Source organism: Chionomys nivalis, chromosome 9 (genome assembly GCF_950005125.1).
Source record: "Chionomys nivalis chromosome 9, mChiNiv1.1, whole genome shotgun sequence".
NCBI lineage: Eukaryota > Metazoa > Chordata > Mammalia > Rodentia > Cricetidae > Chionomys > Chionomys nivalis.
This window is the reverse complement of record NC_080094.1, coordinates 14,369,891-14,386,547: the sequence shown is the minus strand read 5'-3', so window position 1 is coordinate 14,386,547 and position 16,657 is coordinate 14,369,891. Positions and strand designations below refer to the sequence as shown.

The following is a 16,657-nucleotide window of genomic DNA, read 5'->3' as shown; positions in this document are numbered from 1 at the left end:
GCAGAAAGTACTCCGTCCAAAGGCAAGGAGAGGCTGTCGCTAACACTTGAGCCACTAGAGGCCGCCCGAGAGGCGCCGCTGCGGTTTCTAGCTTCCATATGCGCGCCACAGTACCACGTGATCCACGTCGCTCAGATTTCCCCCCCCCACCCCGCGCCGCTTCCGGTAGGGGCGGAAAGCGGAAGTGTGGGAGGGTTTGCAGGGCGGGCTTCGGGAGGATGGAGCATTGAGGCGGTCTGGGCGGCTGCCGGCAGCACCATGGAGACCGTGCAGCTGAGGAACCCGCCGCGCAGGTGAGGGGCCGTAGGCTAAGAGGAGGAGAATTGGGTGGGGAGGCATGGCGCGAACTTGCTGAGGGGAGACACCCGTGTGTAAGCCCCGGGCGGAGAGGGACCCGCGAGACAGGAGACCCTGCTGCAGGATCACCTGCTGAGTGAGGGAGCGTCCGCTCACCGGGTTAGAAAGTGGGTTTGGTCAGAGGGAGCACTCTCTGTGGGGGCACTCTTCTGGGCAACCTGCGGACAAGTTAGGGAGACACTTGCCGAGGCCGGGGGAGGCCCCCCCCCCGAAGAAGAGACTTGAGGACTTAGCGTCCTTAATGCTGAGGGTGAGTGAAAGCGAACCCGCTGGGGATGAGCGAGGACTCACTGGGAGGGTCCTGAGTCCCACAGACCGTGCGGTGGGGAAAGATCTGTTGCATTGCTTCTGAGGGAAAAGTCGGTAAAAAATTGGTTGGAGGTCCCATGGCTAGTCAGAGGGTTAAGCGGGAATCTTGTGTTCAGGTGGTCCTGTCCAAAGTCAGTGCTCCTGCCTTACTGTGGAAGTACCCGAGTTTTGTGGGTCTAGGAATGGAGAGAGGGTTGTGGAGGGTAGCGTTCCCAGGGGTGTTCTGGGTGTCATTCCCATGTGGGGGTGATGATGGTGGTGTTGATGGGGGTGGAGGCTTTTGTTGCTGATGTCCCGAGTGCCTGCCTAATTTTCTTAATGTCCTCCTCTGCCTTCCAAACCCAAAGTTGGGACATAGATAAGGAAAGAAAATACTTGAGGCTGGCTGGGTAAGCTGAGATCCAGTAAGTAGAGTTTAGACACAGGAGATCCAGCCAGACTGTCCTTTCCAGTTTGTCTCAATACTATCAGCTCCAGATTCTAGAAGTACCTGGGATTGTTTTGGGTCAAGATGACTGACTCCAGGAAGTCTGTGCTCCTGGACTGGTTGATGTTATGGGTGTTGGACCACTCCCCCTCACCTGGAGAAAAGAGCCTACAGCCTGAGGGAGTCATACTTCTCTCGGATGCAGCTAAAAACTTGGGTTTCACAGAGAAGACATTTGACTTCCTGTAGCAGAATGAGCACGAAAATAGGAAGTGTTTAGAATAAGGGAGTGCCCGGCAACTGAGAGGTGAAGGGAGGGGTTGGAAGCCTGGGGAGCCCTCTTGGGGGTTGTTGGAAGTACACAAAGCATGGAATAAAACAAACAGCATGTTAGTGTGGTGTGCTGAGACTGTAGTAGCGACTATCATTAACTACATCCACAGGGCACTTGCAGGGTGCCAGGCACTGTTTTAATTGCTATCCATCTCACCCGTTCAACCATATGACATTGCTGGTGCTTGGTCACTTTTGAACTTGTTGAAAATGGTATTTCTGAATGGACAACTTACTGACTCATAAGGAGGATATCCTTGCATCCCTGTTTCACAGATGATAAAGCCAGGGCACAGACAGGCAGGTCATCTGTTAGCTGCTCCCTAGCTGGTAAGAGGCAGAGTTGGAATTATAATGTCTGGTAATCTAGTTCAAAGCCTGGCTCTTATAACTTCCCTACTCTGACATCTCTCTGAAAGTTACCTGCTACTTTGGGTCTTTGTATATGTTTATCTCAACAGAGAGTTACCCTATGTGTACAGTCAGTAGCCACTAGATTCGTTCTTTCTCTTTGGCTCCTTTCCTCAAATACCTTCATTTAATTAAAATGAGAATTGGGAATGTGAGTTTTGTTTCTCTCTTTGTGTTTGGTGGTTTTAAAGCAGGGGTGATATTTCTGTTATTGTTTTGACTTTGCTCATCCTTGTATCTTTTGGACTTTTTATTTTTAAATTGTAATTTTTTTAAAAAGGAATTTATTAGCCGGGCAGTGGTGGCGCACACCTTTAATCTCAGCACTCGGGAGGCAGAGGCAGGTAGATCTCTGAGTTCGAGGCCAACCTGGCCTACAAAGTGAGTTCCAGGAAAGGCTCCAAAGCTACAGAAAAAAAAAAAAAACCCTGTCTCAAAAAACAAAAACAAATAAACAACAACAACAAAAAAAAGGAATTTATGTATTTACTGTGTATATAGTGTTCTGCACCAGATCTCATTATAGATGGTTATGAGCCACCATGTGGTTGTTGGGAATTGGACTCGGGTCCTCTGAAAGAGGATGAGCCATCTTTCCAGTCCTTACTTTTTAATTTTTTTATTTTTAGTTTTTCAAGACAGGGTTTCTCTGTATAACAGTACAGGCTGTTTGGAACTTGCTTTGTAGATCTGAGTGCCTCTGCCTCCGGATTGCTGGCATTAAAGGTGTGTGCCCCTACAGCCCAGTTTGCCTTTTGGATTTTGTGCGAGAGAAAAACATTGCAAGCCCGAATTGTTTTATGATTGACACTGTCTTGTTCATTGTAACTAGTGAAATGCAGGGCTTTATTATCATCAGTGTTAACTGGCTTGGGTTGCCGTGACGAGTACCACACTTGTATGGTTTAAACAATAGAAATTAACTTTATTTATTTGCCGTTCTGGAGACTGGAAGCTTGAAATCAGGTGTCTTTGGCTTACAAATGGCCATCTTTTCCCTACATCTTTATGTGGTCTTTGCTCATGTCTGTCCCTGCCCCCACTTCTTCCGCTTACAAAGTCACTTATCTCCAGTAACAATCTCACATTCTGATGTTCTTTGAGTTAGAATCTTAATGTTTGTGTGAAGGACAGGGCATAGTTAATTTAGTTACCCTTTTGTTTGTTTTGCGACGGGGTCTCACACGGTAGCTCAGGCTGGCCTCAAACTCACTAGCTGCCTCAGCCTCCTGAGTAGCAGGCAGGAGCCATTGGACCTGACATCTTTGTTATTAAAACTTTTCAGTTTATCTTTTATTTTTGCTGTAATCTGTGAAATTCTGTTAGAGGGATAAATATGCATACATATAGTGGGCCTCTGGGAGTTCTGACATGGGATAGATGATTGAGAATCAGCCAGATCTGAGCACCACTTCATACTGTTTCTCGTATTTGGAAAGATACAGATGTCTTCTTGAGAGATTCGGGTGGTGTGCTGCTCAGCCACCTCAGTGCAGGAAATACTCTTTGCATTCATGAGCTTGAAGTGCGTGCGTGACTCAGGGACTGATGATGGATGGTGTCTTGCAGGAGTCAGTGATTTTAAGACGTAAGTTACCATTGGGTAATGGTGTAGTGGAAGGCTTAGGGTGCATTCCTGGGATGCTGGCCATTCTTGTGTCGGCTGACTTAGGATAGGGACATCACCAACATTTGGTGCATGTGTAATTGTATTTATTGGCCAGGCCTGTTCATTAAGTAAGTAAAAACTGGTGTGGAATGTCACCTCTGAGTGAACTTTATCCCAGTTTCCCAAAGCAGACCATTTGGGTAATAATCCTTCTTGAAGATTCAGTCACTTAGCAGATGTTTTGTAGAAATTTTATTTGTTGGTAGCCTACTAGTTATCATTTTAGATGCAGTTTTATTTCAGTGCCCCTTTAATCCCAGCCTTCTGGAAGGCAGAGACAGACGAAGCTCTGAACTTGAAACCAACCTGGTCTACAGTGCCAGTTGCAGGACAGACAGAGCTAAGAGACCCTGTCTCAAAAAAGAAAAAGAAAGAAATCCTATTTTGACACCACAGAGAACATAGCATGCTACTCAAGGTCATGTGATTGCCACCCCTACATTGGTTGATCCATTTGGCAAATATCTTCTGACCATCTCTTGGTTTTTTTGGCAACATAGATAATAACACTTATTCATGTTTAAAATGTTTTAAAAATTCTAGATGCAAAACAAAACTCCCACATAGGTTGTCTAGAAGAGCACTGTGAGCATTTGTTTAAAGTTTGTCAGTCTTATCTAGTCTCTCAACTGTCTCTAGGGCCCAGGCAGTTTCCTTTGTTATTCTGTGGACTCTGAAATAGCGACTTTGACTTTTGTTACACTACAAGAGTCAACACTTGAAAGAGAATCAGATCTCCTTTATATAAGCTGTGTTGAAGAGTTTATTCTTGATGAATGAGGTATTGTCCATTGTTTATACAGCTATGATTGGGGATTTTACCAAAAAACCCTGGCATATTAGCTGTTTGCTTTAGTTTCTGAGGTCGTAGAAATATCACTTCTGAAGTTTAAAAGGAGTTTCACTTCAGCGCTTTTGTTTTGAAGCTGGGAGTTTTTTATGAAGTCATTGGGATTTCAATTTTAGGGTCTTTTGAATCTTCAAATGTCAGTGTAGCCAGTGTATTTTGTAGCTCTTCAAGTCAAGGCATTAGCTTTCTGTGGTTCTCCATTTCTTATAAAATTCTGCAAGATTGTTTCTTTGAGGTCACAGCTTGTTGGTAGTTAGTTGTACTTCATGTGGTCAGGCTTTTTTGTTTGTTTTCAATTTTATATTCTGGTTTTTCTATTTTTATTTAAAATCATTTCTTTTAAGAATTGGTATTGTTTAACTAGTTCAAGCCTTTTTCTGCTCAAGAAATTTACGATGTGGCTGCTTCCATATTTCACCAATTTCCTGAGCTGTCTTTTCTTTGTTGTCTTTTGTAGCTTCAGGAAACCATTGTGTAGAACACATACACACATTCACACACAAACACACACACTTGCTCCACAGCAAACTCTTTAAGCCTGTTAAAATGTTTTATTACAGGCCTCAGAGCTTTAAATTTGCAATGTTGCCTTTTAACCTCCCCAGTGTCTTATGATTGTCTAGTGCTGCTGCAGAGTCTGAGATGCACAGGAGTAGTGAATGACTCCTTCGCTTCTCGGCGCTAGTGAAAGGTACATGACTGGCTGCTCATGGCAGGAAGGTCTTAATGAGACTTTTAAACTCCCTGCAGTCAAGTCAGTTTACTTTTGGGTCTGTATAACTGTCTGCTTCTGTGTTACCTATGGAATTTAATGGGTAGATAAAATGACCAAAACATTGCCAATAGAGGGAAAAGGTCAGCTAGTCCAATTCAGGCATAAATATACAGTCTTTCATTTAAATGTCTTTTTGAAGAGGTAGCTATGCCAGTTAAATTCATAGAAATAATTTACCTAATGTTTGACTCTATACTATAACATTTTAGTCACATAATTCTTTATTTTCCATAAGTTTTCTAATTGTAGAGAATTTGGTCCTCTTAAGGTAGACTCAACCACTATAGGGCAGCTTCTCTCATTAGAAAATTCATATGTATGTTGAACTGAAATTTGATTCTTGGCAGCTCTTCATTTTGCTCTTTGGGTGACCCAGCAAAAGTAAAATCTCACTCTTAAAAGAGCCAGGGATGCCGGAGCACACATATAATCCTAGCCTGTGAGATGGCAATCCTCAAGCAAGAGGATTTTAAGTTTGATGTCAATCTGGGTTACAGTAGTGAGAGTCTGTCTTAAAAAAAAAAAAAAAAAAAAAAAAAAAAAACTCTTAGCTTGTCTTTACTGTTAGTTACCAGTAGAGAAAGTAGACTTTGTAGAGCAATCCCTAGAACCGTAACTGTAAAATAAACAATGCCCTTTATTTGTTAGTTGTAAGACACATTTTGTGCTTATATTCTTCACCCACAGGCAGCTGAGAAAGTTGGATGAAGATAGTTTAACTAAACAGCCGGAAGAAGTGTTTGATGTCTTAGAGAAACTTGGAGAAGGGTGAGTACAGATAGAATCTATGTAGACTGCTGGGTCCGCCTTTCTCTTGGCCTACTAGCTGAAGGATGTGAGCCTCTCCTGGTGTAAAACTCAAGCCTGCACTAAAGAAAACGCCACATATCGGCATTGTTCCAGGGTGTGTGGGAGGTGCAATACTGCTTGCAATGCCTTTTCAGTCTCCCCGTTACTAAATTTTGTGGTTTATCACTAGATCTAGTGATTTTCAGTCTCTTTAATGCTGTTTTTATTGTTTTCTCTTATAGAATCTTTGATGTGTATGATTTTATGTAGCTATCAAAAAATGTTAATTAGATTATGATTTATTAAGGTTTTAAAAAGTCAGCCGGCAGAGGCAGGTGAATCTCTGTGAGAGTTCGAGACCAGCCTGGTCTACAAGAGCTAGTTCCAGGACAGGCTCCAAAACCACAGAGAAACCCTGTCTCGAAAAACCAAAAAAAAAAAAAAAAAAAAAAAAAGTCAGCCGGGATGGTGGCCTGTACCTTTAATTCCAGCACTTAGGAGGCAGAGGCAGGTGGATCTTTGTGTGTTTGAGGCCATTTTGGTCTACATAGCAAGTTCCAGGATAGCTATATAGTGAGGCCCTGTCTCCCCAAAAAAAGGAAAAAGGAGTTAGACACAGGCAACTTTATATGCTGATCGGAATTTATGATGAGTATTTAATTATCAGTCAGTAAAAAAATTACAAAAATTCAATGTTTTTGTTGCAGCATTGTGAAAAATAGCAAATAAACTAAGAACTGTTTATGTCTTCTCAGAAGATTCAGCATCTCAGGTTGTGAAACAGTGGGCTTCTTAAAGTGCCGACTTCTGGTGGAGGTTCTGAAGTGCTGTTGCGTGGATGTGGGTTGTGACTGGTTTTCTTAATACAGTAGGACATTGCATCAGAGTTTCTTTTTTTGGTTTTTCCAGACAAGGTTTCTCTGTGTAGCCCTGGTCGCCATGGAACTTGCTTTGTAGATCAGTCTGGCCTTGAATTCAACAGAGATCTGCCTGCCTCTGCCTCCACCATCACACTTGGCTATATCAGAGTTTCTTATATATATTTCTACATACCCTTTTAATTTAATTCTGTGTATTTATTGCTTCTTTTGTAGTGATCAGTACATTAAAATACTAGGGATATCTTAAGTGTTTAACTTTTGAATAGATAATAAATTCATGTGATTCAGAGATAGTTATTGCATATATAAATAGGCATTGTTGTTTATGAAATTTTAATCCCTCTGGAACACTTCTGACTAATGACTGACTGATGAATGCTTTTTTCTTTTTGTGTGGTGCTAGGGATTGCGCCCAGGTCATACGCATTCCTAGGCAAGCTCTCTGCGTGAGCAAAGCCTCCCCTTCCCTCCCTGTTTGAGAGTTTAGTGTTATTATATTTAAACACAGATCTGTAGTCATGACAAATGCACTTCTGGATTGCATGGAATAGATTCATGGATTACCTCCTTGTTAAAAACATTAGTCTTCAACTTTCTGTTAGTTGAAAAAATACTCTTTGGGATCCATCAAAAAATCGAGCAGAGGAAGGAAGAAAAAGAACATGAGTTGTGACTCCCTGGGACAAGCCCAAGATGGTGGAAGATTGCCAGCTGAATGGCACCAGTAAAGGTATGCAGTGGCCACAGCACTCCTTATCTTTTGCCTGGGGTCTGTAGCTTTTGCTTGGCATTCTTGCTATTCTCCTGAGGCGATTAGTCCATGCCCCTTAATCTAATAATGTTCACAGATAGCTTTTGAAATATGTTATAGATTGGTGGGCATAATTGTATATGTAACCAGCTTTTTTTTTATTTTTAGTAAAAGCATGCTAGAGTAATAACACACTGAAGTCACACAGAAATGGGTTAAAAAGCCTTGGTATCCTATTTGTTAGCATAGCAGATGAGCTTATATTTTCGATTCTCACATCCTTCATCTACAAAGTAGAAATAATACCAAATCTGTTACATGGTGTCATGGAAAGTATGACATGACCTGATGGATGTAAAGTACTGTGGTTGTTGCTCAGTAAGACACAGCTATTGTTTTTGAGTGTATATGCTGAAGCATTTTTCAGACCTTAAGTCAAATCCAAGATAAATCTTAAGTCTTAAAGTACAGTTAGGTATTCTTATCAGGGACCCTGCTTGCTGTGCTTGATTTAGGAAATATCAAAATTATAGTTGGAAAATGTCAGAAATAGAATGTGGGGAAAAACAAGTTAACTATGTTTTGTTTTTAAATTGTGTTTAGATACGGATGTCTTTAGCAAAGAACTTGGGAATTTCCCTCTAAAGAGCCTTCCTCATGCTGCCGTCTCATTGGACTTTTAAATGACACCCGACACTTGGATTTTTGTCATCCGGACTTAATGAACCTGGACAGGCTTCATGGAACAAGCGTGATACTGAAGGACAACCTTCCTTTTATGTACTTCTCGGATGTGATGCACACCGTCTTCAGATGTTCCTTCAGTGAATGGGTTGCGAATTCTCGGGAACTTGTGGCCTGTTTTCAATGTTAACCCTGCTGGAGAATTCTGTTGGGTTCTGGAACTGTGGTCATGCTGTTTTGAAGAAGTCCTGTGGCTCTGTGTCAGGACAGAGTCACAGCCTGAGCCAAGAGGAGTGGAGCCTAGCATCCTTTTGTTTCTGTTACTTCTAAATTTTACACATTGGCTCATTTTTTTCTTTTCTTTCTTTCTTTCTTTCTTTCTTTCTTTCTTTCTTTCTTTCTTTCTTTCTTTCTTTCTCTTTCTTTCTTTCTTTCTTTCTTTCTTTCTTTCTTTCTTTTTGTTTTTTTGCAGACTTAGATCCTCATGTACGTTAGGCAAGTGCTCTGTGATTGAGCTACATTCCCAGCCTTCGTCTAAGTTTTTATCATAAAGTAGTAACAATTTATTCTCCTATTTCCGTAGCTAATGAGTAGTGATGACTAATAAGACTTGTGCCTGTTTGTGTTGGTCTCAGATACTGTTTGTTTCCCTCTTTCTGCATTCACGTCTACTTTGATGGTTATGTGAAACAGCCACTTCGTTATGTTCATTCTCTGAAAGCTAAAGCTCACTGAATCTTTTAGTTAGCATTGTAGGAAATTGGGTCCAAAGGGACTTGCGTGTATGTGGAATTTTAGCTATTTTTATTATTTTGATGGAATACCTGATGAAAAAAACTTAAGAAAGAAGGAAACTGTCTCAGTTTGAGAGTGTGCAGTCCAAGATGGAGAAAATCGTGGTGGCAGGCACAGCCTGCAGCTGTGGCAGTGAGAGCCTGGGGCGACTAGGGAACTAGATAGAGGAAGTTCTAAGGTGGGGTATGAACCTCAAGGCGCACCGCTCACCAGCGTACTTCCAGCTTTGTCCCACCTTACAAAGGTCCACAATCTCCCTAAACAGCATCGTCTTCTAGGGACACATGAGGCTGTTGGGGACATTTCACTGTCAAACCATAACCTTGGACATGATTGTCAAAGCCTAACTTCTTCAGATTATGATCAGAGTGATACGTGGAATCATGAATCTTTGTTCATTATTCACCTGACCTGTAGGAGTTTCTTTGCTATCAGGATAGTGTGGGAGGTAGGGATATTGTTTTGGTCATGAACTAAACAAGTCCACTTGGAAAGTTTGCTTTTCATTCCTAATGCATAAGAATAATGAGTAAAATCTCTACTAAATATTTAATTGTAGGGCAAAGGCATTAGCTTATTTGGTGAATAAACTATAGTAGAATTGTAGACTAATAAAACATGGAAAGCTGTGAGAGCTTTTCTCTGAAGAATATTGCTGCAGTGAAGGCAGACTTTCAGAAGCAGGCTGTGGGGAAAGTGCAGTGCCAGTGCCCGAGGGGAAGAAGAATTTTGCACCCAGCAGAACTTATTCCAGCATGAAGATATTTTTGTACACACAGGGTCTAGAATCTCAGAAAGGCCTCTCTGTGGACCGCAGTAACAGAGCACCTGCTAGCAGTGGCTAACTATGATGGCATTTAGTGTCAGACTAATAAATCTCCCACAAGTGGAGAGTTGACTTGCTAATGGTTGGTCTGGACAGTTCTTATGGTCACAAGATGGTAATATTAGTTTCAAGTGCCATCCCTCTTGAGAGTAACCAGGGCAGGGAGGAAAGTGACACATGAAAATAGCCCTATGTCTTTGTCCTACCCAGGAAGAAAGTCTTCAGCGTTCCCGCCATCCAGTGGCTAGATCTAGGTTAGATTTTGCTGCTGGTTCAGTCACCGGCAGAAGAGAAGTGGAGTACCGTGACTGGCAGAGCCTATCACGATTTCCCCAAGGACTAACACACTGCTATCCCAATTGAGAGTTATTTTAGCAAGGAAGAAAGGGCAGTGGCTGGGTCTCCCACACATGTCAGCAGTTGTGTTTCTGTGGTAAAACAGGATTTGAGACTCTTGGAGCATCTTTTTATTCCTTTTTACGTATAAGAGCTTCAAATAGAACTTTTTTTTTTCTTTTTTTTTTTTTTTGGTTTTTTCGAGACAGGGTTTCTCTGTGGTTTTGGAGCCTGTCCTGGAACTAGCTCTTGTAGACCAGGCTGGTCTCGAACTCACAGAGATCCGCCTGCCTCTGCCTCCCGAGTGCTGGGATTAAAGGCGTGCGCCACCACCGCCCAGCTTCAAATAGAACTTTACATGTGCTCCACATTCATAGATATTTCTTTTTTAAAGATGTATTTAAAATTTACTTTGACATTGAGATAATTCATTTTTGTAAGTGGAAATGTTATTTTGACATCTTAGGTCACTTTTTTTTTTTTAATTTTTTTTTTTTTTTTTTTTTTTGGTTTTTCGAGACAGGGTTTCTCTGTGGTTTTGGAGCCTGTCCTGGAACTAGCTCTGTAGACCAGGCTGGTCTTGAACTCACAGAGATCTGCCTGCCTCTGCCTCCCAAGTGCTGGGATTAAAGGCGTGCGCCACCACTGCCCGGCTCTTTTTTTTTTTAATTTTTGTTTCACCAAGGTAGTATGTAGGAACAGATGTGTTTGGGAAACTTTATTTTAGCTTTTTGAGACAAGTTTTCTCTGTGTAGCCTTGTCTGACCTGGAACTTCTTTGCAGACCAGGCTATCCTTGAACTCACAGAGATGCACCTGCCTCTGCCTCCCAGGTGCTGGGATTAAGGGTGTGTGCCACCACCTCCTGGTGTGCTTGGGAAATTTAAAAAATGATTTTCTCATATTTCACTGAGAGCTGCCCTGGACATTAATGAAAAAAAATGTATGCAAGATTCTGGTGGCATCTCACTTGAGTACCATAACTGTCTTGTGAGGGAGTTTGTTGTAGTTTTTTTGGTCACCTTGGAAATGAGACAATGTAGGCACAAGAGAGCTAACTCAGGTATTTACAACAATGTGTAGCAGTAGTGGGACGCAGTCTTCCCTCCTTAGATTCTAAACCTGATGTTCTTGTAGCACCCAGACTAAATGAACATAGAACCTTGGTTTTAATAAGGAGCTTTTCAGGGAAGATGAGACAGAAGGCAAAAAGATTTGCATATGTACCATTCATCTGATACTAGCATGAAGGAGGCTTAGGTCTTGGTGAGTTTGCATAGCATGTGAGAGGAATAGGGCAGAAAGACAATGGCTGTAGGAAAACACATGTGTTGATGTGGAGAGAAAACAAGCATTGTGTTCAGAGTTCGAATCTTAAACTCATAGCTTATGTGACCTTGAGTAAATAATGTGACCTCTAAACTGTTAATTTTTACTTGTAGAATAATCACTTCTTTTTCTTTAATTTTTAATTTTCAAAGGATAGGCCCAGATGTATTTTTTTATAAAGCAGATATCAGGGATGGTGCATAGAAGCTGTTACAGTCATTTGATAATCATAATTATCAGATAGGCCTGATAACTCTTTGGGTGCTGGGGTTAAACCCAGTACCTTGCAATGCTAGATAAGTGCTCTTCCTCATATGAACTTTTAGGGTGCCATCTTTTCTCTCAGGTACTTAAGCCATCTCAGTTTTGCAAATGTAGTTAAACTTGTTAGCGTTAGGCACTTGGGATAGAAAGTAGACCTGTGGGTTGATTGTGCTAACCTGGTCTTCTGTCTCAGTGCTGTGGCTTTATAAACGGTCTCCTTCCCCAATCGCAGGTCTTATGGCAGCGTGTACAAGGCTATCCATAAAGAGACTGGGCAGATTGTTGCTATTAAGCAAGTGCCTGTGGAGTCAGACCTGCAGGAGATCATCAAAGAAATCTCCATAATGCAGCAGTGTGACAGGTAAAGACTCGAGGGATCCTTTGACGGAATGTGTTTACTGGGATCATATAGTTTGACACCTACAGACTGACTTGCTGAGATGTTTGCAGAAGGCTGAGGTCAGTGGAATCACTGTGTATTATCTGAAAAATGTGAGAAAGCTTATATGTTTTTGTAGATAATTGCAGTTTCCATTTTTGTGTTTTTTATCAATTAGTTCCTTTAGAGATGAGGAAGAAGAGAATGGTCCTTTCTTTCTTCCTCTCTCTCTCTCTCTCTCTCTCTCTCTCTCTCTCTCTCTCTCTCTCTCTCGCTCTTTTGCTTTCTTTTGGGAAAATTTTCTGCAGAGGTAGCTGAGATAATTCAAATACCTTTTAGCCCTAGAAACCATAGAATATCATTTTGGTCTATAAAAAGGGAATATTTGTTTAGGTATTAACCGTTCTTTTTATTCGAGTCAAGAGTTCTTAAGTGTTTTAATTTTGAGGAACTAAGATTTGTCAAATGCTATAAGCAGGAAGTTGGCCCCAGAGTCAACCACAGAAGAGCACGTGATCTGTGTGAAGTTCCATGACAACATGAGTTGGCCACTGATGGAGCAGGCAAACCTAGCACTGTCTAGATGTGAGAGACAAGTAAGGTTTGGGCAGTGCTAGGTCTGGGGAGTTGGAAGTGAGGATGGAGAGTTTTGCACTTGAGGTGTCATCTGTCCTGGGACCAGTGTTGTGAGACCAGTGTTACTTCCTGTTTGTCAGGCTTCAGCATTCAGTGGATTATGTGGGGGCAATGAATCTTGTTATTTTACAGGGACCTTAAATCTCCCCAGCTTTGAAGTACAGCCACCACTCCTCTTCTTCCCATTGTATTTTTTATTTTGTGGTTATTGTTTACTGTTCAAAAGCCTCCATTTTTCCCCCCTGACTGGGTTGGTCAGAATTAAGTTAGCAGGCCGGGCGGTGGTGGCGCATGCCTTTAATCCCAGCACTTGGGAGGCAGAGGCAGGCGGATCTCTGTGAGTTTGAGACCAGCCTGGTCTACAAGAGCTAGTTCCGGGACGGGCACCAAAGCTACAGAGAAACCCTGTCTCGAAAAATCAAAAAAAAAAATAATTAAGTTAGCGGTTTTTGTTTTTCTCTGTATGATTTACTTTACTCAAACGCTTTTTAATTGGCAAATTGATACTGTATATAAAGAGTGTGGAAATGCTTCTAAATAAAGTGGGTTTTTTTTCCTTTTTTTTCCCCCCTGAGACAGTGTTTCTCTGTGTAACAGCCCTGACTATCCTGGAACTCACTCTATAGACCAGGCTGGCCTTGAACTCAAAGAGATCTGCTTGCCTCTGCCTCCCCAGTGCTGGGATTAAAGGCATGCGCCACCACTGGCCAGCATGTTTTTTTTTTTTTTAAAGATTTATTTTTACTTTTTTATGCGTATGCCTGCATGAATGTATGTGGACTATGAGTGCCTGAAGACAGTGGAGACCCAAAAATGGTGTGAGAGCCCTGGAATTGGAGTTATAGACAGTTGTGAGCTGTCATGTGGTTGCTGGAATCAGAACCTGGGCCCTCTGTAAGAGTATTGTGTGCTAAGAAGTGATGCTTTGAAGATCCTTCTCTGCATTCAGCCTTCTGAGAAAAAAAAAAGACAGGGCAGAATCCTTGTGTTCTGGGAGTTTGTTTGTTTTGCTTCTTTTATTTTTATGTCACTGACTTTTGAGTAAGGGGAGGGTATAGGGGACTTTTGCCTGATTTACTAGAGAAAAGCATCTGGAGTAAGAATATCAGAAGTTGGGGAGCAGTTGGAAATTTTAATTAAAAAAGAATAAAAAAAAATCTGGAAAGAAAAAAAAAAAAGAATATCAGAAGTTTCCCTCCATTTTCTGGGCATTCACAGGCTAGGCTTGTATAGTTCACGACAGCACAAGGCTGCATAGAACAGATCCCAGCAGTGTGTTTGGGCAGTAAAGAAAACGGCTGCAGGAGGAGAGGGAAGAGGGCACACAGGATGATTGTGAGCCACAGGGACTCAGTTACCTGTGCTTTGACTATTTTCCTTCTGTCCTTGTCACTGGCATATGTTCAGGAAGCCAGGGTAGTTTTAGCATCTTTGGTTGCTATGCAACCTGGTTTCCAACAGCAGTCCTGCTGTTAATGCTACAAATTGTCAGGGCAGACTTTCATTTTACTGGGGTGTTTGAGTTCTCAGAAATTTAAGACCTAAAGTTCCAGTTTTGATATTAAATATTCTTTCTTTATATTATATAGTGATGATTTTGTTAGTCCCAATTATATTATGACTTTGGGGGGGGATTGCTTTCTTTTTGGTAAAATCATCATTGTTATATATCCCTTTCCATGTCTCTTTGGGGGTTTAACTGTGATTACTTTATTGTTTTATAGCTTATCTCTCTCTTGTAAACAGGACACGCACATACACACAGATGCATAATTTTTTTTTTGTTTATTTTTCGAGACAGTGTTTCTCTGTGTAGCTTTGGAGCCTGTCCTGGAACTCACTCTGTAGACCAGGCTGGCCTCAAACTCACAGAGATCCGCCTGCCTCTGCCTCCTGTGTGCTGGGATTAAAGGCATGCGCCACCACCGCCCAGCAAGCCACATAAATTTTATGTATATGGGTGGTTTGCTAACATGTATGTCTGTGCACCACTTGCATGCCTGGTGCCTGAGGGTAGAAGAGGGCGTCAAATCTCCTGGAACGGAGTTACAGACAGTGGTGAGCCACCATGTGGGTGCTGGGAACTGAACTCCAGGTCCTCTGGAAGATCAGCAAGTACTCTTAACAGCTAAGCCATCTCTCCAGTCCCAGGACATATTAATGTTACTTATTAAATATTCCTCCAACATGTTCCAGGGACTTGTGGTGCCATTATTTCTTAAGTTTCCTCATATTGGATGGTCATTTAAATTGTATCTATTTTCTCTTTTATTATCATTCTGTGTTGGTAGCTAATTTTTTGAGAATCTGTGATTATTTTCTGAGGATAAATTATATACTTATACATTTCCCTTGTTTTGAAGCTGTGTTATTATTCTTAGGAAAAGTGATCTAATTTCAGGTTCTTATCAGGAGATTGCTGTGTTAGTTCTAACTAGAAATAATTCAATTTTTGAGATGTGAAATTACTTTTCATGCATTGAACAGAACAAATTGAAATGTTTAAAGGGTGTTCCACTAATTTGTGTTGTGTTTCTCTCCAGCCCTCATGTAGTCAAATATTATGGCAGCTACTTTAAGAACACAGACCTGTGGATTGTTATGGAGTACTGTGGGGCTGGTTCTGTATCGGATATCATTCGGTTACGAAACAAGACGGTACGTTTACCTCCTAAAAGGGCTGCTGGGTCAGCATTTTTGCCATCTTTTGTCAGGCCTTTTATTCACATGCCACTTCTTCACCTAGAGAAATGACTGTCAGATGCTTCCTTTTCCTTGGGTCTTTGCTCCTTTTTCCTCTCCTCCTTCCCACCTCAAACAAAGACAGGATCTCAGTATGGTCTTTTACTTTTGATCCTTCTGCTCCAGCCCAAATGTTTGGATTGCAGGACTTTGGTACCATGCTCAGTTCTCTCTTAAATGTGACAGTTTGATATTGACTCATTCCAGTGATTTTTGTTTACTTAATTAGGTGAAACAATTATCAAATCATGGTTTGGTGATGAATTTTCATTTTTTGAGATAGGGGTTTCATGGTGGACAGTAATCTGGAACTGACAATGTAGCCCAGGCTGGCCTTGAGCTCACACTCCCCTTAAGTGATTCTCCTTACCATATCTGGCAGTTATAGGATGACTTTTTAAAAATATTTGATTTTTAAGAGTTATGTGTCTGAGTAGGTTTGTGTATATGAGTATGGGCACTCATAGACACTGGGTTCTGCTTACCCTACAGCTGAAGGTAAGAGGCAATTAGGAGCCCCACAGTGGGGGTAGTGGGAATCAAGCCTAGGTCTTCAGGAAGAGCAGAGTGCTCTTTTAATGGCTGAATCATCTCTCCACCTCTAGAATGAGTTTTAAATGTTTACTTTTAGATTTGAATTTGTCTTCCTACCAAGTATAGCCACAGAATATTTTTTTCTACTTGCTGTTTAACAGGGTACTATAAAAGAGTAGTTGTTGTGCAAGCTAGTTCCAGGACAGGCTCCAAAGCTACAGAGAAACCCTCTTTAAAACACACACACACACACACACACACCAAAATCAAAACCAAAACAAGCAAACAAACAAAAAAAAGTATTGTGCCTGAGATTGTAGGATTGGACCTAAGAGTCATAGATTCTAGTTTTTTGTTGCAGAATACTGCTGTAGGCAGTAAGGTAAGAGACCACAGTGTATGGTCTATGATGGTGTATGGTGCTCTTATGGCAGTACAGCTTCTAGTAGGGAAACAGTAAGCAAATAGGTGGCAGTTGGGAAGGAAATGCGAGGTAATGGGAGGTGCTCTGGAGATAATCAGTAGGGATGGTGATGGGAGAGTGGTAAAGAGTCTTGGTGGGCAGAGCAGCAGGAGCAGAC

At 41.6% G+C, this 16,657-nt stretch overlaps 1 protein-coding gene across 1 annotated transcript in view; it reads left to right on the top strand.

Annotated features, from left to right (window-relative positions):
• Positions 1 to 210: 210 nt before the first annotated feature.
• Stk4 (serine/threonine kinase 4) overlaps positions 211 to 16,657 on the top strand; it is an 88,612-nt gene continuing 72,165 nt past the window's right edge. The window contains exons 1-4 of the mRNA XM_057780755.1: positions 211 to 293; positions 5,819 to 5,899; positions 12,018 to 12,146; positions 15,344 to 15,458. Of these exons, the coding sequence (XP_057636738.1) occupies positions 259 to 293; positions 5,819 to 5,899; positions 12,018 to 12,146; positions 15,344 to 15,458 (360 nt within the window). The 5' untranslated portion in view covers positions 211 to 258. The remainder of the gene's footprint in view (positions 294 to 5,818; positions 5,900 to 12,017; positions 12,147 to 15,343; positions 15,459 to 16,657) is intronic.